Source organism: Oryctolagus cuniculus, chromosome 13, assembly GCF_964237555.1.
Source record: "Oryctolagus cuniculus chromosome 13, mOryCun1.1, whole genome shotgun sequence".
NCBI classification, from domain to species: Eukaryota; Metazoa; Chordata; class Mammalia; order Lagomorpha; family Leporidae; genus Oryctolagus; species Oryctolagus cuniculus.
The window spans coordinates 43,009,820-43,033,678 of record NC_091444.1 but is presented as its reverse complement, the minus strand read 5'-3'; the positions used below and the strand labels follow the sequence as shown (position 1 = coordinate 43,033,678).

General features: G+C 38.5%; 1 protein-coding gene across 1 annotated transcript in view; it reads left to right on the top strand.

The window, feature by feature from the left end:
* CUBN (cubilin) overlaps positions 1-23,859 on the top strand; it is a 288,990-nt gene that overhangs the window by 225,264 nt on the left and 39,867 nt on the right. Inside the window, exons 55-59 of the mRNA XM_051820614.2 lie at positions 509-665; positions 2,522-2,671; positions 12,913-13,113; positions 15,232-15,361; positions 18,082-18,299. Of these exons, the coding sequence (XP_051676574.2) occupies positions 509-665; positions 2,522-2,671; positions 12,913-13,113; positions 15,232-15,361; positions 18,082-18,299 (856 nt within the window). The remainder of the gene's footprint in view (positions 1-508; positions 666-2,521; positions 2,672-12,912; positions 13,114-15,231; positions 15,362-18,081; positions 18,300-23,859) is intronic.

Below are 23,859 nucleotides of genomic sequence, written 5' to 3'. Positions count from 1 at the left end.
TCTGGTTGCCCCTCTTCCAGTCCAGCTCTCTGCTGTGGCCAGGGAGTGCAGTGGAGGATGGCCCAAGTGCTTGGGCCCTGCACCTGCATGGGAGACCAGGAAAAGCACCTGGCTCCTGGCTTCAGATCAGCGCGGTGCACCGGCCACAGTGCGCTGGCCATGGCAGCCATTGGAGGGTGAACCAACAGCAAAAGGAAGACCTTTCTCTCTGTCTCTCTCTCTTACTGTCCACTCTACCTGTCCAAAAAAAAAAAAAAATCACTGCCTTCTGACCTCAAAATGACCATATTTCCTTAGAGGAGTCAGAATGGATGTGCTCTGAGGGAGGGGGACAGCTTAAAAAGAAAGCTGTTCTCAAAAAAAAAAATAGTGCAAATTTGCATGTGTTTATTTACTGTTATATGGTTCCCGTATATATACCTAAGTACCATTATTATCAAGCCTAAGCATGTTAAAATATTAACAGAGGAAACTTCCAAGTGTTAAGTTATGTTTATGACCCTGCTAGGTGTGGGCAGGAACTGAGGAAGTCAACAGTGCTCTGTTAGCCACCAGCTGTGGGAATGTGGCTCCCGGTTCCATCATCACACCAAGAAATGTATTCACTGCTGTCTTCCAGTCTCAGGAGACACCTGCTCAGGGCTTCTCTGCAAGCTTTATAAGCCGTAAGTAGCACCAAAACCCAAACTGAGCGGTCCTTGGGAGAGTGTATGTGCCCCAAGCATGGGGAAATGGTGAGAGGGGTATGGCAAATTAGCCTGAACTGGGGGTGTTGGGGATGGATCCAAGGAGAGGAGCATGAGCAGGTTATCTAATCTAGGAAGACACACTTCCTTTGAAAATCAGTGACACAGTGATAGAGCTGAATTCAGCAGCTGGCCAATGGAGAAGTGATATATCAGACATTAGTGCCACTAGCTAATGTCTAAAAAGAAGTGAGATCCAGAGTAGGGCAGATGTTCAATCCAAGCTCAGTTGGCTGGGGATTAATTAACAACCCATGTGCCTGGTGCAGGGCCAGTTGGTCACCTAAGTAAAAACTGCTTGGTGAAGAGGCTTGGAAAACTTGCACAACTTTGAGCCCCACATCAGATCCATCTCAATTCAGAATTGGCATGGCTTGAGTTTTGTATGCCTGAGTGCTCATCCAGGGGACTCTCCTACTCAGCAAACTTTGGGAGCACTTTCTTTGGATTTTCCTGGCTAATTTGGTGTGGGTCCACTCCTCTGACTACTAAATACAGATTGAGTTTGTGGAAGGTAGGTGTTTTCAAGTCTGAGATACAATGAAATGTGCCTATCGGCTTAATTAAATTAAAATGCCTCTAATAGCAAACTACTGCTTGAAAGGAAGTTTAATGAAAAGAATTAAAGAGAATGATGCAGAAAACATATCTCAGACGTAAATAAAAGAATGAAAGTGCTAGAAAGTAAGTAATGAAGCACAGCCCCAGACCCATTCTTAGGACTTGAGCTGGTTGGCTGTATTAGTATATGTATGTGTAACTGTGTGAGTTTTAATGTGAGTTTAAAAGTATATAGATATTGGCCGGCGCCGTGGCTCAATAGGCTAATCCTCCACCTTGCGGCGCTGGCACACCGGTTCTAGTCCCCCTCCGGGCACCGGATTCTGTCCCGGTTGCTCCTCTTCGAGTCCAGCTCTCTGCTGTGGCCCAGGAGTGCAGTGGAGGATGGCCCAAGTACTTGGGCGCTGCACCCCATGGGAGACCAGGAAAAGCACCTGGCTTCTGGCTTCGGATCAGCGCGCCGGCCGCGGTGGCCATTGGAGGGTGAACCAATGGCAAAGGAAGACCTTTCTCTCTGTCTCTCTCTCTCACTGTCCACTCTGCCTGTCAAAAAAAAAAAAAAAAAGTATACAGATATTTTCATACTTGATAGATCAGGGAGCAATGCAAATTAACAGTCGTGATATGAAAATAAACATCATTTTAGTGGTCAAAAATTTTTCTCTTGATTTCTGACACTAGGAATTCATGTAAGAATTTAATAAGAATTGGGACTTACAACCACAACTATTTGATAAAAGTAACTAGTATTGTTCTTATGGCCAGGTCACAATGATACTCAAAATAGCCTAGTTTTTTTAATAATAAGATAGTTTTAGAACATTAAGCATAAAAGAATTAGGTGAAAATCACCTTTCATCAGTTTTTTTAATCTACATGAAAATATCCAATCCTTGATAACTCTTTTTTATTTCTTAATATTAAGGAGTTTTTAGTTTATGTGTGGTAGACTTCTAATGCTTAGCATCTAAGATTCTGTACCATTTTCTAAGTAATCTATACATATATATAATATTCTTATTTTACATTGCTATTTGTTTTTAAATCAGAGCCTTATTCTTTTCATTGTTTTTCTTCCATTTAGAGTACCTCAGGAAAGCCCATCTCTAGAGAATTCATGGCTTTGTCTTCTTCCTTCATTCTTCCTTCACTGATAAATTAGATATTACATGTGTGAACAAATGTTCTGATGCTGCCTTTTTGTTCCCACGCAGGATGTGGAGGTAATTTCACTGACCAATCTGGTTTTATCATTTCTCCAAACTACCCAAAGGAATATGACAACAATATGAATTGTAGCTACCTCATACAAGCTGGTCCTCACTCTCTGGTCCGCTTGACTTTTGTGTCTTTTCATTTGGAAGGTAAGTTTATGAGCATTTTAATTAATTATTATGTATTAATTGATGCGTAAACGTTGTATATATGTCATACAACATGGTATCTTCTTACATATGTACATTGTGGAAATGCTAAATCAAGCTGGTTAATAGAGACAGTGTAGCAATCAAATTCTGCTTGGGATGCTTGCATCACATATAAGATGCCTGGGTCTTGAGCTCTGGCTCCACTTCAAATTTTAGCTTCTTGCTAATGTGTACCCTTGGGATGCACAACCTGAAAAGCAGTAGGTTATAACTCAAGTAGTTGGGTTCCTGCCAGCTGTATGGGAGATCTGGAATGAGTTCTAGCTCCTGACCCAGCCTTGGCTGTTGCAGATATTTGGAGAGTGAACCAACAGTGAGATACTTCTCTTCCTCCCTCCTTCCTTATCTCTTCTCTGTCTCTCTAAGATAAGTAAAAAGTTTTAATTTTTTTTCTTTTTAAAGGTTATTTATTTATTTATTTGAAAGAGAGTTACAGAGAGGCAGAGAGAGAGAGAGAGAAAGAGAGAGAAAGAGAGAGGTCTTCCATCCGCTAGTCCATGCCCCAGATGGCTGCGATGGCTGGAGCTGAGCTGATCCAAAGCCACAAGCCAGGAAGCAGGAGATTCCTCTGGGTCTCCCACATGGGTGCAAGGGCCCAAGCACCTGGGCCATCTTCTCCTGCTTTCCCAGGCCATAGCAGAGAGCTGGATAAGAAGTAGAGCAGCCAGGACTTGAACCGGCACCCATATGGGATGCTGGCACTGCAGGCAGCAGCTTCCCCTGCTATGCCACAGTGCCGAGCCCTAAAATTTTTAACAAATTAAAAACCACAGAGGTGTGATTACATATATTTCATCTAGTAGTGAAACAATAATGCAGGAAATTTAAGGACACAAGCATCACATAAATTTATTAAAGAAAATAAGCCTGAAATTTGTTACCCATTAACATAGCTCTTACTATTTTTATAAAAGATCTATTTATTTTGAAAGCCAGTGTTACACTGAGAGAAAGGGAGAGACACACACGAGAGATCTTCCATCCTCTGGTTCACTCTGCAAAATGGCCAGCTGGGCCAGACCAAAGCCAGGAACCAGGAGCTTCTTCCAGGTCCCCCATGTGGGTGGCAGGGGCCCAAGCACTTGGCCATTTTCCACTGCTTTCCCAGGCACATTAACAGGAAGCTGGATAGGAAGTGGAGCAGCCTGGAATCAAACCAGTACCCATATGGGATGCTGGCACTGCAGTAGGTGGCTTAACCCGCTACACCAGAGCACCAGCCCCAACATAGCTCTTTATACTCATTTGCATTTGCATTATGCACACATACATGTCCCTACACACACCTCGCTGTTGCAAACACTATAAACTAACCAATAAGAAAAACTGTTTTGAGTCAAAAATAAATGCTCAATAACTATTGGATGAGTAAGAGAATTAATAAAATTAATATCTGTGCTCCTCTTTCATTAAATGTTGCCATGGCATATCCTTTCATCTCCTTTCTGCCATTTTCATCTTCCCAGTCTGATTTCTCAGTGCTGAGTTCTTAACCACAAGCATCTCTTTGTGTTAATCCCTCAGCTCTAGAGATTGGGCTGTTGCCAAAGGGAACAGTAGAGGTTTTGGCCTGGCTTTGGCAAACAATAGATACCACTAGATGCTTAATGGATAGCATGTCGCTGCAGAAAGGAATCCTTTCAAGTGTATGGATATTTTCAGCCACTCATAGTCGTAGTATTTTTTTTTCAAATGAGCTTTATGTTTTTAAACTATAATTAACTTGTAAACTTGTCAACCTATATCTGCATATTCAAATTTTCTTTCTCTTTGTGTCAGTCTCCTATGGCAATGAGTCATCACTCTGAGCGTAATATCCTACAGGATTCAACATTTGGGATATATATGGTTTATAAAAATAAAAATGTGCCAATACTTATAAACTGATAAATTCTACAAAGCCTCCCTCACTTTTTCCTTTCTTACTCTTTTTCCTACATCTCTGCACCTGTATTTTTGACAAATGTTTTTACAAGAAAATGCTGATACTAATTGGTACATGTCACTGTAAAAATGATTATGAGGTAAAATATGATCTTTTCTGGCACAAAATTCCAATAATATAAAAAATGTGCACAGTATAAAAATATTTGAGGAGAATAAAATAGTTTGTATAAGATGATATAACTTTCTATTAAAATAATATATGTGTGAATAAAATCTACAAGGCTATTAAGCAGTATCGTGAGTTGTTAATGCTGTGTGATAGATTCATAAGTGATATATATTTTTCTTTATATCTTTTGTTTTTATAGTGGGGGAAATTATTTTAATAATGGAGGAAAATATGCATATTATGTGTTTGTATGTGCTTTGGTTCTTATTAGATTGAATAAATATAAAAATGTCACGTGACAACATTGTTCAGAGTAAGAAAAGGAGATACTAGTAAACCTGCCATATCACAAAAAGTACTGTCGGTATCAATGGTATATATGTAATTACAAAGGACCATACTGCCTCAGTAGTTCCCTGAGCTTAGCTGACTAGGTGGAGTGAAGGGGCAAGCACACTCTAGAATCCTTGACATGCGGTGTAGCAGGAGAGAGCACAACATTTCAGGGTGAGTCGTAATGGCAGTCCAGTCCAGTTCCTGCATCTTTCTTTCTGATTGTCACCTTGTACTATTATTTTTGTAGTTCATTTATTAGCCTTTATTTAGTACTTATAATAGTCAGATAATACAAAATGAAAAGATGGGTGCTTCCACTAATCCTCACCCAGCTGAAGAGACTGATTTTTTGATAGGATGATATCCTTTTGATATTGCTTGTGACATTTCCAGTGCTGTATGTACTCAGCACTTTCAAACTGCTAAGTTAGTAATTTCTGACTAGAGATTAGTTGAAATTATGGTGATGCCCAAAAAGGGCAACGTTAATCATGCTTACTTTATAATTGTCTTCTTATTACCAGTCATCTCAGTAATGACATTTATCAAATTCTGTCAACAAACTAGAGAATCATTAGCTACAGAAAAAATAACCTTTCAAATCCCTTCTACAGGGAGCCTGAGGGATATATGAATACTATTTTTTGGTAAAACTAAGCATTCCCCTCAATGAAGGCCATGGCTCTGCTGAAGGGCATTGGCCTTTCAGTAAGAAGTGTTTCTGAAAGACTATGTTCCCATGACTAATCATTTCTGAGCCCAGCAGACCAGCAGAGCCACTGTTGGCTTAGGTGAAGATCAAAGCTCTGCAACTGTTGTCTTGATGGACTGTGAGCACAACAGATGGAGTTGGCAAGTTTATCTCATTCTACAAAATACAATGGGAAACACTTGTTCCAACATTGTGTCTACTGAACACTGACAACTGGTTAGGGAAGGTTTTGCTATTCAAGCAAATATAATGATTGTTTTACCACCCATTGGTGCTTTCCCTACTGGCATATTCCAAAGGCTCCATGACCAACTTAAAACTCACAAGAAAATAGGTCATACTAAAAGTATGTTGTTTTACATGGGCCTAAATTTTTCCCATCTTTCTCATTATTTTTACATTTCCAATACTAGCCATTCTATGAACTCTAAACTATCAGTCTATGGACTAGTTTTAGAAACAATTGTTATGAAATAAATACTTATTTTATATTCCCAAATACTGAATAATCCAAACATACATTTTTGTGTTCTCATTATGCCCGTGGCCAGGTAGATTACCTCAAGTTGCTGGAAAAGTTATCAACCTAGTTGTTTCCCTTTATATATGAAGCACATAGCAGGTGAGATAACCTCAGGCAAACCGAAGCCTTCTGTAACTTGATACTTTATTTATTAAATTTGTATGATAACACTGATTCACACTAGTGATAATGAACACTTTAGAAATGTTCATTAAAAAATCCTCTGTAGAGCAAAATTGTAAAATCCATTTTTTTCAGGTCCCAGAATAACTCTTGATAAGCACTGGCTTATCTGGCATGTGAAAAAGAGTCCCCAGAAAGGCAAATGCTTTTGCTCATTGTCCTCTAGGGATGGTCTTAAAGCCCCAAAGTGATGAGACTTACCGTCCAGAGCAAGAGATGGGACATTCTCCTTACTATTTGCCTGAGTTTTCTTTGATTCACTAACAAGTCCTAGGTTATAGGTTCCTCCAAATATAAAGTAGAAAAGGAAAAAGTGGAGAAAATTCAAGATTTTTATTTTTGCTCTTTTTTTTCATCAAGAAATACAATCATTGGGTTTTGTTAGATGTTTTATTTCCTACTTTACTCCATTTAATTTAAGGTTTTTAATGATTTTTTCAAAGACTTATTTCATTTATTTGAAAGAGTTACAGAGAGGCAGAGGCGGGGGGGGGGGGGTCTTCCATCCTCTGGTTTACTCCCCAGATGGCTACAATGACCTGAACTGCACTGATTCGAAGCCAGAAGCCAGGAGCTTCTTCTGGGTCTCCACACAGGTGCAGGGGCCCAAGAACTCGGGCCATCTTCTACTGCTTTCCCAGGCCGTTGCCGAGAGCTGGATCGGAAGTGGAGCAGCCAGGACTCAAACCAGCATCCATATGGGATGCCAGCGCTGCAGGCTGCGGCTTTACCCACTACGCCACAGTGCTGCCCCCAGTTTTTTAATGACATTACTCAACTACTCATTTCTTCTGTTTACTTTCTCAATTATCTCTAAAGAATTCAGAATGTAGACACATTTCACAATGCATTGTTTTATAGTTCTTGAGAAATATTTCATATTCATACTTTACTCACGATGGCAGAGCACTAGATGAAGCTTAGTTCTAAAGTAGCATTATGCATCTCTCTCCACTGAATCTTTTCTCCATTGAGATCAGTTTCTAAGCTACTCTAACTGAAGTGAATTTAGACAGCCAACAGATGTCAGTCATAGCTGCCCCTAATCTATATGCCTCTCCCTAAGACATTTTTCTACTTTACTGAGAAGACTTGATCTTATCTACACTATTAAAATATCCTAGCCAAAGGATTTTTCTCCCTCATCTCCAATCCTTGGGATATAAGTTCTCAGAATTGTGATGGAATTCAGAGTTATACATTGCACTATAATAAAACCTAGTAAAGTAAAATAAAAATCAAATGTCAATCTATTGCATAGAACTTTACCCATTTCAAATGGCAAACATGTTTTAAAGCTTTTTAGAAGGGTAGGAAAGAGCCATAAAAATGAATCATAGAGGACTTTTTTATAGCTCAAGATATTTCAGCAGTAAATATTTATCAAATTATGCATATGAGATAGAAGAATGACTGTAATTCTCCATGACATGGGCTTTTGTTCCAGGATAAAGTTTTGCTCAATTTTAGGGTGCTTCTCTTCTTGACAAGTTCTCATATGGCTAGTTGAATGTCGCCTCTTTGCCATAAACTCGACTTTGGTATCCATATTGCTTCTCAAAGCAATACTTTGACTAAGCTCTGTTCTCCCCCCGCCCAGAGAAAAATGATCATTAATTGCATTTAATTGTATTCTAAAACAGAAATTTGTATATATGAAAATTATATGTGCAATTGACTCCTCCTTTAATTATTGGAGGAGTTTCATATATTTTCTGATGTCTATTTTTTTTGTCATCAAGTATGTTTTCACTGAAGAATCAGTCTGATATTTTTGATCTAGTGCAGTGATGTAATGTGTAGAGCCTGAGAAAAAGATGTGTGTGTGAGAATCAGTTGTTGTCTAATGACACATTTATATTTCATTATCTTGCATATGACACTTTCTTGCTAATCCTGATGTCTTTAGACTTTAAATAACTTTACCAAGTTCTGATATTACACAGATATTTCATTTCTTATGGAATATATTTGGAAGGACATCTCATCTTAAATAAATGACTACTGGAAAGAATATAAGACTATTTTAATCTATGAATCAACTTGCCAAATAGTATAATTTTCACATAATACAGAGTCAGGCTTTGAAAATGAAAGATTGTCAGAATGATTTGTTTAGTTATTTGATCTGTGCTAGCTACAAAAAAAAATCAAATATCCTCTCAACTTTCCTTGCATCTCCCCAATCAACTTTCTTATTGTTGAATATGGACCTTTTTTAAACATAAAGTGAATTTTATGTTCAGTATGCTACTTGGTGTGGGTATTTGGACAATGGTTGGAGCACCACTTGGGATGCCTGTATTTTATATCAAGGTACCTGAGTTCAACTCTGTTTCCAGTTCCATCTCCCTAGTAATGCGCACCCTCTAAGGCAGCTGTGATGGCTCAAGTTCTTCGATCTCTAATGCCCATGCAGAAGACCTGGACTGAGTTGCTGGCTCCTGGATTTGGCCTGGCCCAGCCGGCACTGTTGCCAGAATTTGGGGAGTGAATCAGAAATGAGAAAGCTCTTTCTTTCTCTCTCTCTCTCTCTCTCTCTCTTCCCCTCTTCCCTCTCCCTTTTCTCAGAGATACAGATCTCTCTTTCAAATAAATAATCTTTTTTAAGATTTATTGTTTTGAAAGGCAGAGTTAGAGAAAGAGAGAGAGAGAGAGGTATTCCATCCACTAGTTCACTCCCCAAATGGCCACAACAGCCAGAGCTGGGCCAGGCCAAAGCCAGGAGCCAGGAGCTTCCCCTGAGTCTTCCATGTGGATATAGGAGCCCAAAGACTTAGGCCACCCTCTGCCACTTTCCCAGGCACATTAACAAGGAACTCTACTTGTGAGTGGAGCAACTGGACTCGTATTGGTGCCCATATGGAATGCCAGTGCCTTAGGCAGCTGCTTGACCTGCTGTGCCACAGCTCCAGCCCCCAAAATTTTTCTTTAAAAGATGAAAATCTAAACCATATACATGTATATGCCTTGCCATTTCATGAATGAGTTTTCTATAATTGAATTTCTTTTAAATTAATTATTTGAACACATAATCACAAATAAAACATACCTTACCTTATGTTTTGTAGCCTTTCCATGATTTTCTAATACAATTATCACTGTGATCATTTATTTCACTTTTTGGTCAATAACTTCAAAATCTCTTAGATACTTAAAGGATACCTGAGTAGCAGACCATTTGAACAAATGTGAACCAAAAATTTAATCCAGCATCAGTAATATTTCCTTGCATTCTGTAATTTTTATTTTATAACTTTGTAAATATATTGCTATAACAAAGGTATACTTATTTTTTATTCTTCTACTCATTTACTCTGAATTTTTAAGATTCTAGTGGATTTTTTGGTGTCTTGAAGATAAATTCTGAATTTATAATTAAAGTGCATAGTTTAGCAATATTAGAACTATAAATTTAAGTTTAATCTATTTTTGTCCTATTTTTCCAAAATTATATTTTTCTAATTACATGATAAGGTCATTGAAATTAAGTCTTTCACATTTTTAATCATAGATTTATTCCCAATTAGAAACATTTCTATTACAGAATTTTCAACATAAGGAAATTCCCTAAGAATACTTTAATAAATATATCCTTAAACTGGTACCTTAGTATTTCTTTGACCTGGAGAGAACTTAACTAAGGAGTCAAATGTGTTCCTAAAATGACTGAAAATTTAAACTACATATGTATTTTATGATAAAAATATCAATTTTCTCTAAGCAAATACTTATATCCAAAAAGGAAAGGATGGTACTCATATTGAAAATAATATATACATTGATATTCTTTAAATATTTTTCCACTTTTATTTGAAAGGCAGAGAGACAGAAAGAGACAGAGAGGCGAACACAAAGAGACATCCACTGGTTCACTCCCAAATGCTTGCAACAGCCAAGGCTGGACCAGGCTGAAGCCAGGAGACGCAGACTCCATCTAGGTCTCCCACAGGAGTGGCAGGGACCCAAGCACTTGAACCATCACTGCTGCCTCCCAGTGCATGCTTTAGCAGGAAGCTGAGTATTCAGAATTTGAATACTGATATGAGAGGCAAGTGTTCCAAGAAACAACTTAAGACATTGCATCAAGTAAAAAGTCATAGATTATTCTCAAATCAGCTTAAATATGAAGTAGAGGTGCTTATAGGAAAGGTATATACCATCTCATATCATCAAAGAAAGATTAAAAATGAGAAGGGAGAAGAAACAGAAAAAGATGGCAGCTGAGTAAAACACTCCAGCAATCATCACCCTACAAAATATTGCCAGTTTGGATGCTATTTACATACCAACTCACCCTACAAGAGCTACAGAAGCCAGGTGATAGACCACAGTGCCTGGTTTCAGTACCATAGTAAGAAAAAACACATTTAAGAAAGCAAGAAGAGAACAGTTGCTCATATCACCTCTTCCCCAGCTCCAAGTAGTGCAGCATGAAGACAGATGCCTTGTTTCCTACTTGGGAGAAGGAAAAGGAATTAATTCCAGACCTTAGAATTGAATCCCTGTGTCAGGCCTGCCTCAAGACAAACCCAAAGCACACAGTCCCTGTAACTACGCAGAGTCTTGGGCTCTCCGTAGCCAGGCAGCCAGGGAACTGCCTCTGCCACCTGTTCCCCGACCTCTAGCAGGCAGCAGAACAAAACTTCAATCGCTGGGGAGTAGGGAAGGAAAGGGAACTTCAAATTTTCCTTGGACCTCAAAGCTGCACCTGCCACTGTGAGACTCAGCACCTGATAAAGCCCAAAGACCTTTATCCTCAGGCAAGTTCTCACCGATAGAGCCTCTAGACTTAATCCGTCATCAAGCAGAGACCTGCACTCCAGTGGAATGGACTCATTTGGGTGTGTATTCCACAAGCTTCACATAGGCTTCTACCGTGTGAAAGTGCCCAGAGCCTTGTGAGTGTGAGACCCAGTTATAGCCTCGCTTAATACCAGCCTAGACTGCTAGAGGGCTGCCTTTAGCACCCTTCTGCCAGCCTTGGGCACAAAGCAAAGAACCATAGGCTATGTCTTGGGACACAGTGCTGGACTGATAAACCCCAACACTGAGTATGTCCTAATGGCCCCTATTCCTAGGCCTCTGCCTGTGGATGGAGTCTCTGAATCTGTTTTGGTACCAAGTGGAGTCCTTGGCCCCAAGCAATTGATCTTGTGTCCCAGACAACATCACCTGTTAGCAGTTACCACAGGTTATGGGTCCACCTAACAGCAAACTGTGATAGTGTGGTCGTTGTTCCCACCCCAGTGCTGTGCTGGGCTCAGGAAGCTCTGAGTGTGATCCTGCGTTGTGCATTGGTAGCCACAGGGACAGGCATGTGGACCTACTCTAGCCCCAGGAAGAGGCTTATAGGGACAGACTTTTTAGACACTTGCTAGTTCAATCTGAACAGCAAAGAAGCTGCAAATCTTAGACAAATCCAAGGCTGAAGTGTTTTCTAGGGTTGAAACTGACAGCACACCAAGTTATTGGGCTTCAAGAGGGACTTGAGAATGCTGAAGGGGTGGAAAACATATTCAAAAATATAACAAAGAGGAAGGGGAGTAGTAGACTTATAGAACAAAGCAATCTATGAACAAAACAATTCCTCAGCATGCTTTCTCTTTCCACCCTCTGTTTTCTGTCTGTTGCGTGATAACTTATTTCTCCTTTGATGCAGCATGACTTGTTGCAAATGTCAGAAAACATGGCTACTGATGTTTTCCAAGTTTAACATGCTTGTTTCCTATTGTTGGCCTCCTTCTTGACCAGTTACAGTTTGAACACATTTGACTGGCCTCAATGGGTCTGATGATTTATCAATAGTACCTGATAATGGGAGTGACTGCTAATGGGTACAGGTTTCTCCATGGAATGATGAGAATGAGAATGGAGAAGGGTGTTACCTAAAGTATCGTGGGAGTAGAAAAAAGAATCTTACCTTAGAACCAGAAAAACAAGTCAAACTCATGACTTATTTTAAAGAAATAATTAGAAACTGCCCTAAATATTTAAATCGATGTGTAAGAATATTTGTTTTGACATTATTTTTAGTAACCAAAACATGAAGAAGACAGAATTATTGAGCAGTATGGTAACAATTGACTGTAGGATGGTAATCCATGTGTTAGAATTAACGTCTGTGTAACTAAGTGTTTTAGGAGTACCTTTAATCAAACAAAAATACATGATGCTGTATACTGTATTTTAACAAAATTTAGATTGCAAAGTATTATGCTCAGTATGATATTGCTAAATCCTTAAGCTAAGTTTGATGTCAATTGCATGAGTCATTGTCATGCAATGCTTACAGTGTTGAATGCTTACAGTGTTGACTGTTTATGTTTCTTCTGATTGTAATGTTGGCTGTTCCATGCTTTGCACAGCTCGCTCAACCGTCTCAGGAACCTGTGCCAATGATGGTGTGCACATCATCAGGGGTCACAGCCTCTCTTCAACACCTCTTGCCACTGTGTGTGGTAGTGAGAGCCTGGCTCCTCTCACCATCATTGGTCCAGTGCTGCTTAACTTCTACTCCAACGCACACATCACAGACTTTGGGTTCAAGTTTTCCTATCGCATAACCTGTGAGTAGCCCTAATGAAATGTCTGGAATTTTCTTTATCATTTTTTAAAAATTTTAATTTAAGGTATACAAATTTCATATACTTCATATTCAGGAATATTGTGATACTTTGAACCCTACCCTCCCTCCTGCCCACACATCCATCCTTCTCCCCCCCCCCCCCCCGCCCCGCCAAGTCCCATGGGATTTTCTTGTTTATATAAGGGATTTTCATTGTGATCCATGCCTCATCTATTTGAATATTCAGAGACTTTAAGGGGGAAAAAAGAGTCAATGTGATGTATTGTACAAAAATGCTTAAACATTTTTCTTAAAAAATACCTTTTTAATGAACTTTAACTAGAACTATTCCTTGAAAATCAAATGGAGAACTGAAATGTATTTTGCCAGTTGGGTTTAGATGAACATTCTTGCTATCTCTAGTCAGTTGTACATTACATAAAGGTGTCTTTTAGCCTGAATTATCCAGATGCCTGTTTTATTTTCTCAATTAAATTCTTAATAAGAAAAATAATGTTTAGTAAACTTATTAGCAATATAAGAGAATATATTTATGATACAAATAAAGGATTTTTGAACAATTTGCAAAAGACATAGCCCTAAAGGAAAAGAAATAAAATTTATATATTGAACTATGCTGTAATTCATAGCTTCTCTATATCAAAAGCAAAATGAAAAGACAAGTCAACAGACTAACAAAGGCCTTTGTAGCTACAAGAACATCATAGGTCTTTATTTCCCCATTAGAATCATCTTTTATTCTCCTACTTGACTAGTTTACTGTCAATCTTTTCCACAGTGTTCCAACTTTAATGACATGGGCATATAAATCTTTAAGAATCTTCCTTGGTTTTGTTTTGTCTTTGTTTGACCAAACCTACTGTTAATGACAGTAAGTTAAATAGTTACTCTTTAAATAAGTCATCATTTCTATCCACAGAGAAGACTAAAAATGTTTACTTACTCATGAAAAAGTGTTTATAATTTGTTCACATTAGAGGCTATCTGAATCCTAACCCCAACATTTGCAAAGTGTAATTATGTTTTATGTGGTTGTGGGCACTAGTAGAATAGAACTCAGCAATCAGCATGTCTTCCCCTCTAGCCTCATCGAATGAAGAGAAAGATGGAGTTGTTCTATTCTTTTGTTACAATCTCTGTTTTATATTCTTTTTTTCTTTCATTCCACATTTTGCAAAACACAGCATGCAAGGTTTAATGTATATAGCATGAGAGTTTCACGTAAACAGTATTGCTGATATTAAGACTTTGAATCCTATCCATTTGCAAGATGAAAATTATTTAGGTGTTGATCAACTTTCAGAGACCACATACTTGTGCAAAATGAAACTGCATAATTGCTACCCAAATCTGACACTTAGCGCATTACATAGGTACCCAGAGGACTGAATATATGAATATATATATATATATATATATATAAAGAGAAGACTTTTCTGGCAAAGTGGGCTCAGCTAACATACATACTATTAATAAATCATAACTTTAAATGGCAGCCACAATTTGTTTCTCATTTTTAAGAGATGTATTTCTAAGTATTCCATGGATGCTTTATAAACCACAGAAATACCATTAAAATATACTAAATCCATTATAATTTTAGAAATAAAGAAATAAATAGATAGAAAGAAAGAAAGGAAGGAAGGAAGAAATAGAAATAAATAAAATACTAGTTATCACTCATACCTCTTCCTCTCCCTCTCCCTCTCTCTCCCTGCCTCCCTTCCTCCCTCCCTCTGTCTGTGTCTCTGACAGTTAACTATGGGCAAAGGAAATCATGTCTCAACACATGAAATGTTCTTTTTTATCATTTTCACTCTGATCATTACTTTGACCCAAACTCATTCCTTTCCAAGATATACCTTAAAATATTCTTCCCTGTTTCTCTTCACTTACCATCTTTTAGTGTCCCCCTCAGTGGAAATATCTGAATTATTTGTAAGCAAAAAGAAGTGGGTTTTTGGTTACTGACTTTTAGAAAAAAAAATTACTGTTTCTCTTTGGGGAAAATGTACAATGGTGTAGAATATTTTGGAAGTAATTTTTCTTGCTGTGGGTAATAATTGCTCTCCTCATGTTCTCCTGGCTTCTGTTGCAGCTTGTGGTGGTGTGTTCAACTTCTCCAGTGGAATCATCAAGAGCCCTTCCTACTCATACACAGACTACCCCAATAATTTGTACTGTCTCTATACCATCACTGTCAGAAACAATAAGGTGATTCATCTGAAGTACGTATCACTGGCTTGTGTTCTTAAGAAAGTCCTCCCAGCTTTATTTACAGGAAAGAGAGCCATTTCCTGAATAAGAAGAACACGGATTCCCATCAGGGTTCTGTTAGAGGAAGCAGAAGTACAGTTTCTGTCTGGGAGTCAAACCCAGGAACGAGCCTCATGCCCTCCATCCAAGCCAGGAGTGATTCAGGCAGGAGAAACAGGCACTCCACTCACCGAAGTAGTCATTATAATTCCCCTATAGTTGCCAGAGAGATTCATACCATACAATGGGCTGTCAAGTTATAAAGCAATGTTGAAATCAAAGAGCCTAGGAGGACAAGAGAAAAGAATTACCATTTGTTGGGCATTTATTTAAATAGGTGCTTTGATAAACAGTTTCCATAATTGTCCTATTTTGTTCTTAAAAATAGTCACATTAGGTATGGTGGTGGTAGTGGTGGTGGTAGTGGTGGTGGTGGTGGTGGTGGTGTGTGTGTATATGTGTGTGTGTGTGTGTGTGTGTGTCTTTATTTCTCATTTCACTGATGAGAATACTAGGGCTCAATTAGCTTTCTCAAAGTAACACACATTTAAATGAAGAAACAAAATTTGAATTCCTCTCAGGTTTCCTCCAAAGACCATGTCCTCTGTATTTCCTTTGCTGTCTCCAAAGGAGAAATTTTCCAACCACTTAAGAAAAAGAATTTTTCTTCACGCACTAGAATACCTCTATACTGGAGCTATAAGAGATATCTTACATAATTAGTCTCCCTCTAATCCTGCTTACTCCCAACAAAGCTGGTGATGGCAATGCAAGCTCCTATTCTCCAAGGATAAGGTTCAAGACCTCTGTTATTTAAGATGGGACATTTCTAATGTTGTATTTCAAGTGATAAGCAGTGTATGATGGGAAGCTCAAGAAGTTTTATTTTGTGGCAGTATAAGATTTTCACATAGAAGGTATGAAATAGGACCACTCGTACCTACCTTCCACCCCATTTGTGTGTGATCACGTTTTACCCTAAAGATGATAAACTCTCGGTGCTTCATCCCCAGGGACCTCATGTACCAATTGGGTCCTTGGATTATAAAACAGAGCTTATCACTTGGTTCTTGTGTCAGAGGGAAAATAGTCTATAGGCTGGACATTGAAGAAAATCAAAGCTCCCATCTGAGAATATTTGTGAGGGAACGGTGCTCCAGGGCCAAAGATTCCTTTAAGGGACAAAAAAAGAATAAAAATTGCCAGATGGAGTGGAGCAGAGGCTGGTGCAGGGATCATGTGCTCAGGAATGGAAGCATAAGGGGAGCTTTTCTCATTAGCTGCTGTAGCATAGACTGTTCCTAACACATGTAGGATTACTAGAGCATTCAGGCTATTATATCAAAATGCCAACAACAAAACTTCTCATAGTCCTGGAGGCTGGGAAGCCCAAGATAAAGGCTGATTCAGTGTCTGTGAGGGTCCTCTTTCTGACTTATAGGAAGCATCTCCTTGCTGTGTCCTCACATTGTACAAGCGTTAGAGGGGATGACTCTTGGACCTCATTTTATAAGTGTGTTAATCTTATTACTGAGGGCTCGTCCCCTATAATGTGGTAATCTCCCAAATGCTCGGATCCTATTACCATGACCTTTGGGTTCAGAATGTGAAGATGTGAATTTAGGGAGACACAGACTTTCAGACCATAGTTGATAAATAGCTAAGGAGGTAGATAGGTAGGTGTATGGTAGCAACAGATAAAATGCAGGTATATTTGGTGCATATGTCAGTTTCCAGCTGGATCTTAAGGCTCACCATAGTCAAAGTTCATTTCTGCCACAGGTGGGAGGAATGGCTCCACACTGAACAATCTTTTTCCCTTTTAAGGTGCTGAGTACCTGGGCTTTTTGAATACTCATTTGATGCCCAACCTGCCTCGAACTGCCCTTTTGCCATCATTCTGATACTTCCCACCCCATGCCCATTATGCCCAATAATAAGACTGAAAAGACAAAAAAGATCACATTTGCATGTTTAAAAAATATTTTTTGTGTGTCTTAAAGCCTACTATGTATGCAACAATTGCTACCCTAGAGGCTTTAGGGAATGCAGGCATTAGTAAAACACAGATCCTTATATCAAGGCCCTCAAAATACCCAGGCCGCATAAAGTTTTCTGACACTGGGTTTTTCCAGTTATCTTCTTTTCTCTCCTAGGAAAATGATGAAAAATAAAAAAAAAAAAAAATACAAGACAGGTTTGAGTCCCCTTTGAAACTCAGATTTTATTTTTCTTTATAGATTATATTGTGAAAAATAAGTGTGTTGTCCATAAATAACAAAAATGAATATTATATTGTTGGAAATTGTCTAGCCATTGTTTTGTCCTGAATTTTTACAAGAATATTAAATGTTACATGTGCTAAAACAGTATCAAGAACTTTTTCATCTTGAATTTCACCATTGTTTGAAAAAATTCAATCGACTAAAACCTTCTGGGGAAAAAATTAAATATTTTTTCTTAAGGCCCTTAAAAGAAGGTATTACTAGATATTTTCTAGATATTTTGTCATATTGTAGTTACTCAAAAAAATTGACTAAAATTGTTAAACCAAGCAGTATATCAGTTTATTGCAAATATTTCCTTTTAAGTGAAGTTGAATGCTGTACTTCAGTTTTGATTTCATCTTTGTTTTGTAAGAACTAAAGGTGTGATTTCCCAGACATTAGTATTAACAAGGTACATTCCACAGGTTCAATGATTTCGATGTGGCTCCCTCTACCTTCTGCTCCCATGACTACCTGGCAATTTATGATGGTTCTAACACCACTGATCCCCTTCTTGGCAAATTCTGTGGTTCTGATCTCCCACCAAATATTAGAAGCAGCAATAATTATATGCTCCTAGTATTCAAGACTGATTCACTTGATACAGCAAAAGGCTGGAAGATATCATTCCGGCAGACATTGGGTAAGAATTTTGCCTCTGTAAATCTTCTTCATAGCTGTTACCTTTCTGCTTTAATTTTTTTATCTGCCTGACTGCCATTGCTTTTCATTTAAGCTAAGAGTACTGTGTCACATACAGCCTTGGTTTTACAAATTATATCTAACATGTTTTCATTAAAAATTTTCTTTAACAAATCACTCTCCTGTACACAAGGTAAGATTTGTCTACATAACCACTCTCATATGAGACCTAAACCTTGTTTTATCACATACAGAAATCAAAGAAGTTGAGCCAAAAGGCCAGGGAAAGCCAGACCAGGCCAAGAAAGAAGCCCCTATTGCCGGTCTCACTTTATCCTTTAAGTGTTAAAAAGTCTTGGAGAATTTCAAGTAAACACTGCCTGGCTGAAATGGACTGTGAAAAAGAGCAGTATACTGATTATGGAAAATGCCCAAGGCTCAAACTAACACAGTGAGATTAGATAAAGAAGGAAGGGTGAACTCTCTGAGACACTCAGAGGATAGGAGACTTGGAAGTACAATGTTTGGAACTTGATGTCATATAGTGAGGACATGAGTTGAGAATGACTTGTTATAGGTGACTTTTTGGATGGTGGTAGCTTAGGAGTCTAAGATTTGGGGAGAAGTTTTATATTTGGTTTGAATAGTTGGAATTGGAAGGCCTATGAGATATCTACATGGAAATATCTAGGAGGAAGTTGAAGCTGGAGAAGAAACTGGTGCTGGAGAGAGTGGTCTTAGAGGCATCAGGAGATGGTGGGTAAGCTAGGTATGAAGATGGATTGAAAATAAGACCTCATTTATTCCCACTGCATGTGAGAGATAAGTATCTGTTTTAAATTAACTTTGAATCATTTGAATTAAAACTACTTCTTGTTTATCCTAATAATATCTATGGCATAGTCTAAGGCAATTCACATTTGACTCTCAAAAGTGTTTTGATTCTTCCATTTGATTACAGATATGATTAATGTACTAAAACCCAACAGTTCAACTTCGTTACCTTTGGCATGTTATTTATTGTGCTTTTCTTGAGGCGGGCAGTTAGACGTTTGTGTTTTCAAGGCTTCTCCATAAATCACAGACATCATGACAAATAGTATTAGAAAACCAAGTTGCCTCCTACTGGCATTTAGCTATGTCAGTAGTAACCTGAAAGCAAATCTCATGGACAGATAGAGTGTTGCCTTCATGGAATTGTATAAGGGGGGGGGGGGGGATAGGGTGGGAAGTATCATTATGCTCTTAAAACTGTATATATGAAATACATGAAATTCATTCCCTTTATATAAATAAAAAAGTAAAAAAAACCCACAAGCCTACTCTGAAAGAAAAAACAATTTTCCTTTATCCAATGTTTTGTATAAAAGATTCTTGCCTGGTAGCACAGACTGTAAAATCAGTGGCTTATATGTGCATTTCCTCTGCTACCTTCTTTCAGGTTTTTTTTTTTTTTTTTTTTTTTTGTCCTCATCTATTCTTGCATGCTCATTGAGATAATAGTCACAAAGCTCTTTACACTGGAGTCATTTTCACAAAGCTTCCCAAGTTAACCAGGGTTCCCTGGCATTATTAAATTACTGTGTTTTCTGAGCTACAAAGAAGACACTTTTAGTCTTACTGAGATTTCACTGAACTGAAGTAACATAGAAGAAAAAAATACCACACTGTCAGGGCCATTGTCCTCTCATGAGTCATTGAAGGCTTAGAGTCAATTACTGTTTTTCTGTAGTCTCAGGGTAAAGATTTAGGTGGAGAGAGCTCCAATGGAATTTCATTACTTCCCAGCATTGTGCTACCACTGTATGTCATGAGAATGACATGTATCTCTTTTTTAGCTATATAAATGCCATCAACTACTTGGAGATACTTAATAAATATTTTAAATAATTTTAAAGATTTTTTAAATCAATAACCTAAGTATTATAATTTTATATTAGGTCTTACCAGACTTTCAAGCCCATACATATAAGTTTATGGATCATTTTGTATAACTTTTAAATATATACAGATATTTACAGTAGTTTGTGGTGAAGAAAAGGGGAAGGAATAAAACTGGTATCTTTAACTATAGAGGTGCAAATCTGGATAAAAATAAACTTAGACCAAGCTAATAGGGTACTACTCTTCTTCCTTCTGATCCATGTAAAGCCAGCTGGCCTTTCCTGTTAGGACAGGAAAAGCACACTTTGGGATCAGGCAATGAATTTTCATTCCCAAAGCTATCACTTCAGCCTGGAAGACAGTATCTTCACTCAGTAAATAATTGATGTGAAGAGGACGAGACCAAGGTAGTCTGTGACATTTCCGTGTCTTTTATCTTGACTAAAACACTAAGACGGGCTTTGCTAATTTTCTGTTGAGATTACGCACTTGGTAATACCTTATGTACATTTGATTTAATGTTTCAGAAGTCAGTAGAGAGCCCAGCTTATATAATTATGTGATTAGTAGGTATATTTCAGTTTGTACATTCTTTTTTAATTTTAATTCCTCATGATTTAGAGCAAATTTGGAGGAAATTGCCCTTCATTGCTAATTACTAAATTTGTAATTAAATTTGGTCCCCTTTCCTAAAATGTCTGTTGTTAGGGCCTATGTGCATTCTACTGAAGGCAAGGAAAAAGCAAACAAAGCAACACTTGGGCTGATATCTGACTATGATATCTATGTGCCTTCCCCATGCACTCCAACACTACTTGAATACTTGATCCTGAGTGACTGATGTATAGCTAAATGATGGTGCTGAGCTTCAGGATTCTGAGAAACTCTAAAATTAAATGCAAATTTGAGCACTTTTCTGTACCAAGTTATAGCATTTATCAAATTGAAGTGGCTTTTCTGACTTCATATAGTTCAAAAAGCTATGGGTTCTGTGGACTTGGCTGAAGCGGGCATGGTTTACAGGGCAGAACTGATGCCTACAAGTACTCTGTCTTCTGACTTCTGCAGGCTTAGTTTCTGTCCTTCCTTTGCCATCAGAACCTGCTTCAGCCATGACTCTACCTACCTGAGTCATCCATGAAACACTTCTCATTTGGAAACGTGTTTTCAATCATCAAATATTCCATTTCTTTTTTTACTGGACTGGTCTCATGCCAAAGTCTTTCTCAGTCTCTTCACAACATACTTCTCATTTTATATACCAGAATCCTAGATGGAATTTATGTGGTGTGCAGTGTCATGATTTCATTTTTTCTTTTTTTTTTTTTAAGATTTTTTATTTATTTATTTGACAGGTAGAGTTAGACAGTGAGAGAGAGAGAAAGGTCTTCCTTCCATTGGTTCACTCTCCAAATGGTCACTATGGCCGGCGCTGCGCCGATCCAAAGCCAGGAGCCAGGCACCTCCTCCTGGTCTCCCACATGGGTACAGGGTCCCAAGCACTTGGGCCATCCTCCACTGCACTCCCGGGCCACAGCAGAGAGCTGGACTGGAAGAGGAGCAACCGGGACTAGAACCTGGTGCCCATATGGGATGACGGCGCTGCAGGCGGAGGATTAGCCAAGTGAGCCACAGTGCCGGCCCCTCATTTTTTCTAAAAAAGTGTATTCTATGATACTCAGCAAAAGTTCTGCACAAAAAACAGCACTTGGCTAAGTTATGTATAAGGTTTGTAGACATTTAATGTTTCTGAAAGACCGATAGAGAAAGACAGACAGAAAGGTCTCTCATCCACATGTCCACTCCACAAATGCTCAGAAATGCCCACAACAACTCAAAGCAGAGCAAAGTGAACGCCAGGTACTAGAAACTCAGCCCAAGTCTCTTGCATGGGTGGCAGGGACCCAGATATTTTGGCCATCATCTAGTGCCTCCCAGGGTATATGTTAACAGGAAACTGGAATCAGGCGCAGAGCCAAGACTCAAAACAGGCACTCCAATATAGAATGTGAGCATTCCAAGCAACCTCTTAACCACTGTGCCCAATGCCCAGCCCAACCTGACAGACATATATCGTTGAGTTTCCCAGGAGAGAATGAGAAGTGATTTCTACAGGATGATATTTAGAAAGACAAAGTTATGTCCCTGGGAGAGACAGCAACATCAGAGACAAGCAACCTTCCTAACTAGAGGTTCATCTCAGCTACAGCTGTTAAGTGCTGGAAGTGTGACTCAAAGTTGCTAGGACCTGTTTCCCACAGTGCACCTGCTGAGGATGAGCACCACCTATTGTCTTCCTCCACATTCTTCCTCCATATTCTTAATATGGAGAATGAGTCAGGTGTCACCAAAGTCAGATTCAGAGATCTTTACTATGAGACAAAAGCAAAAAGGCCAAAGCCCATGTCTAAAACAGAGAAAATGAATGACAGCCCAACAAAGGTATAAATATGACCAAATGGGAAGGGATACAAACTAGGAATCAGGTGATCATGGTCAAGTTGATTCACGTGTTATTGTCTGCTGGTGGTGGCTTTAGAGAAGCCTGATAACATTTTCTGAATGCAATGTTTATTCACTGAAAAAAGATGAATTTGAAATACTACCATATTCTATCTTTTAAACCATGACTTAGGGATGAAGTGGAAATTTTCCTGTAAAGTACCTTAGCTGTCAAACACTGTGTTAGAAAGTAATATTGAGGTCCAAAAGTTCTGTGAGGCTCTAGGACCCCTACCCACTCTGTCCAGGGTAAGAATTGGCTGAGGGAATGAATGACAGGGGTCATCATTCTCATCAGAAGCATGTCATAATACAATGATTGCTTGTTCTTTTTTTAATCTGCTTTGCACTGACATCTAACAATCAACTCCTAAAGTATATTTTATAACTTAAATCAAGCACTGAATTATTTTTTAAAATATCTGTATATATTTGAAAGGTAGAGTAAGAGAAAGAGACAGAGAGAAAGAGAGAGAGAGAGAGAGATCTTCCATCTGTTGGTTCACTTCCCAAATCTCCAAACACCCAGGGCTAGGCCAGGCAGAAGCCAGGAGCCTGGTTCTCCATCTGTGTCTCTCATGTGTGTGGCAGGGATACAAGAATCTGAGCCATGGTCTTCTTCCTCTAAGACACATTAGCAGGAAGCTGGATTGGAAGAAAAATGGCCAGGACTTGAACTAGGCACTTCAATATGGGATGTAGACATCCCAAGCAGCAGCTTATCCTGCCATGCCACAACACACACTCCATGCATTAAATTCTAACCAAATCCTAAGACCTCTGTACATAATTGTTACTCCATCCATATTGACTAGATGAGTGAATTAAGGAATAAGTGAATAAATAATTTCAACATCAATATTATATTTTAATGTGAGGTACAACATATATATTGTATTATATATTGATGCATCTCTTTAAAATTCAATCATGGCTCATATAGTTAAGCTATTACACAAGGTGGTAAATTGAGCCACTTTCATCCTTAGAGAATTAGGAATACTGGATCAGACTCAGTATTTAGGTCATGTGTTTTTGGTCTCTATATTTTTACCTATTAATTTAAAATCTAAAAAATGTTTCTGGAATATTCTGAAAGAAGACTACTGGCAGTGGCGGGAGGAAATTGAGAGAGTTGAAAAAGTAGTTGACTTAGAAGTGGTGATGAGCAAAGA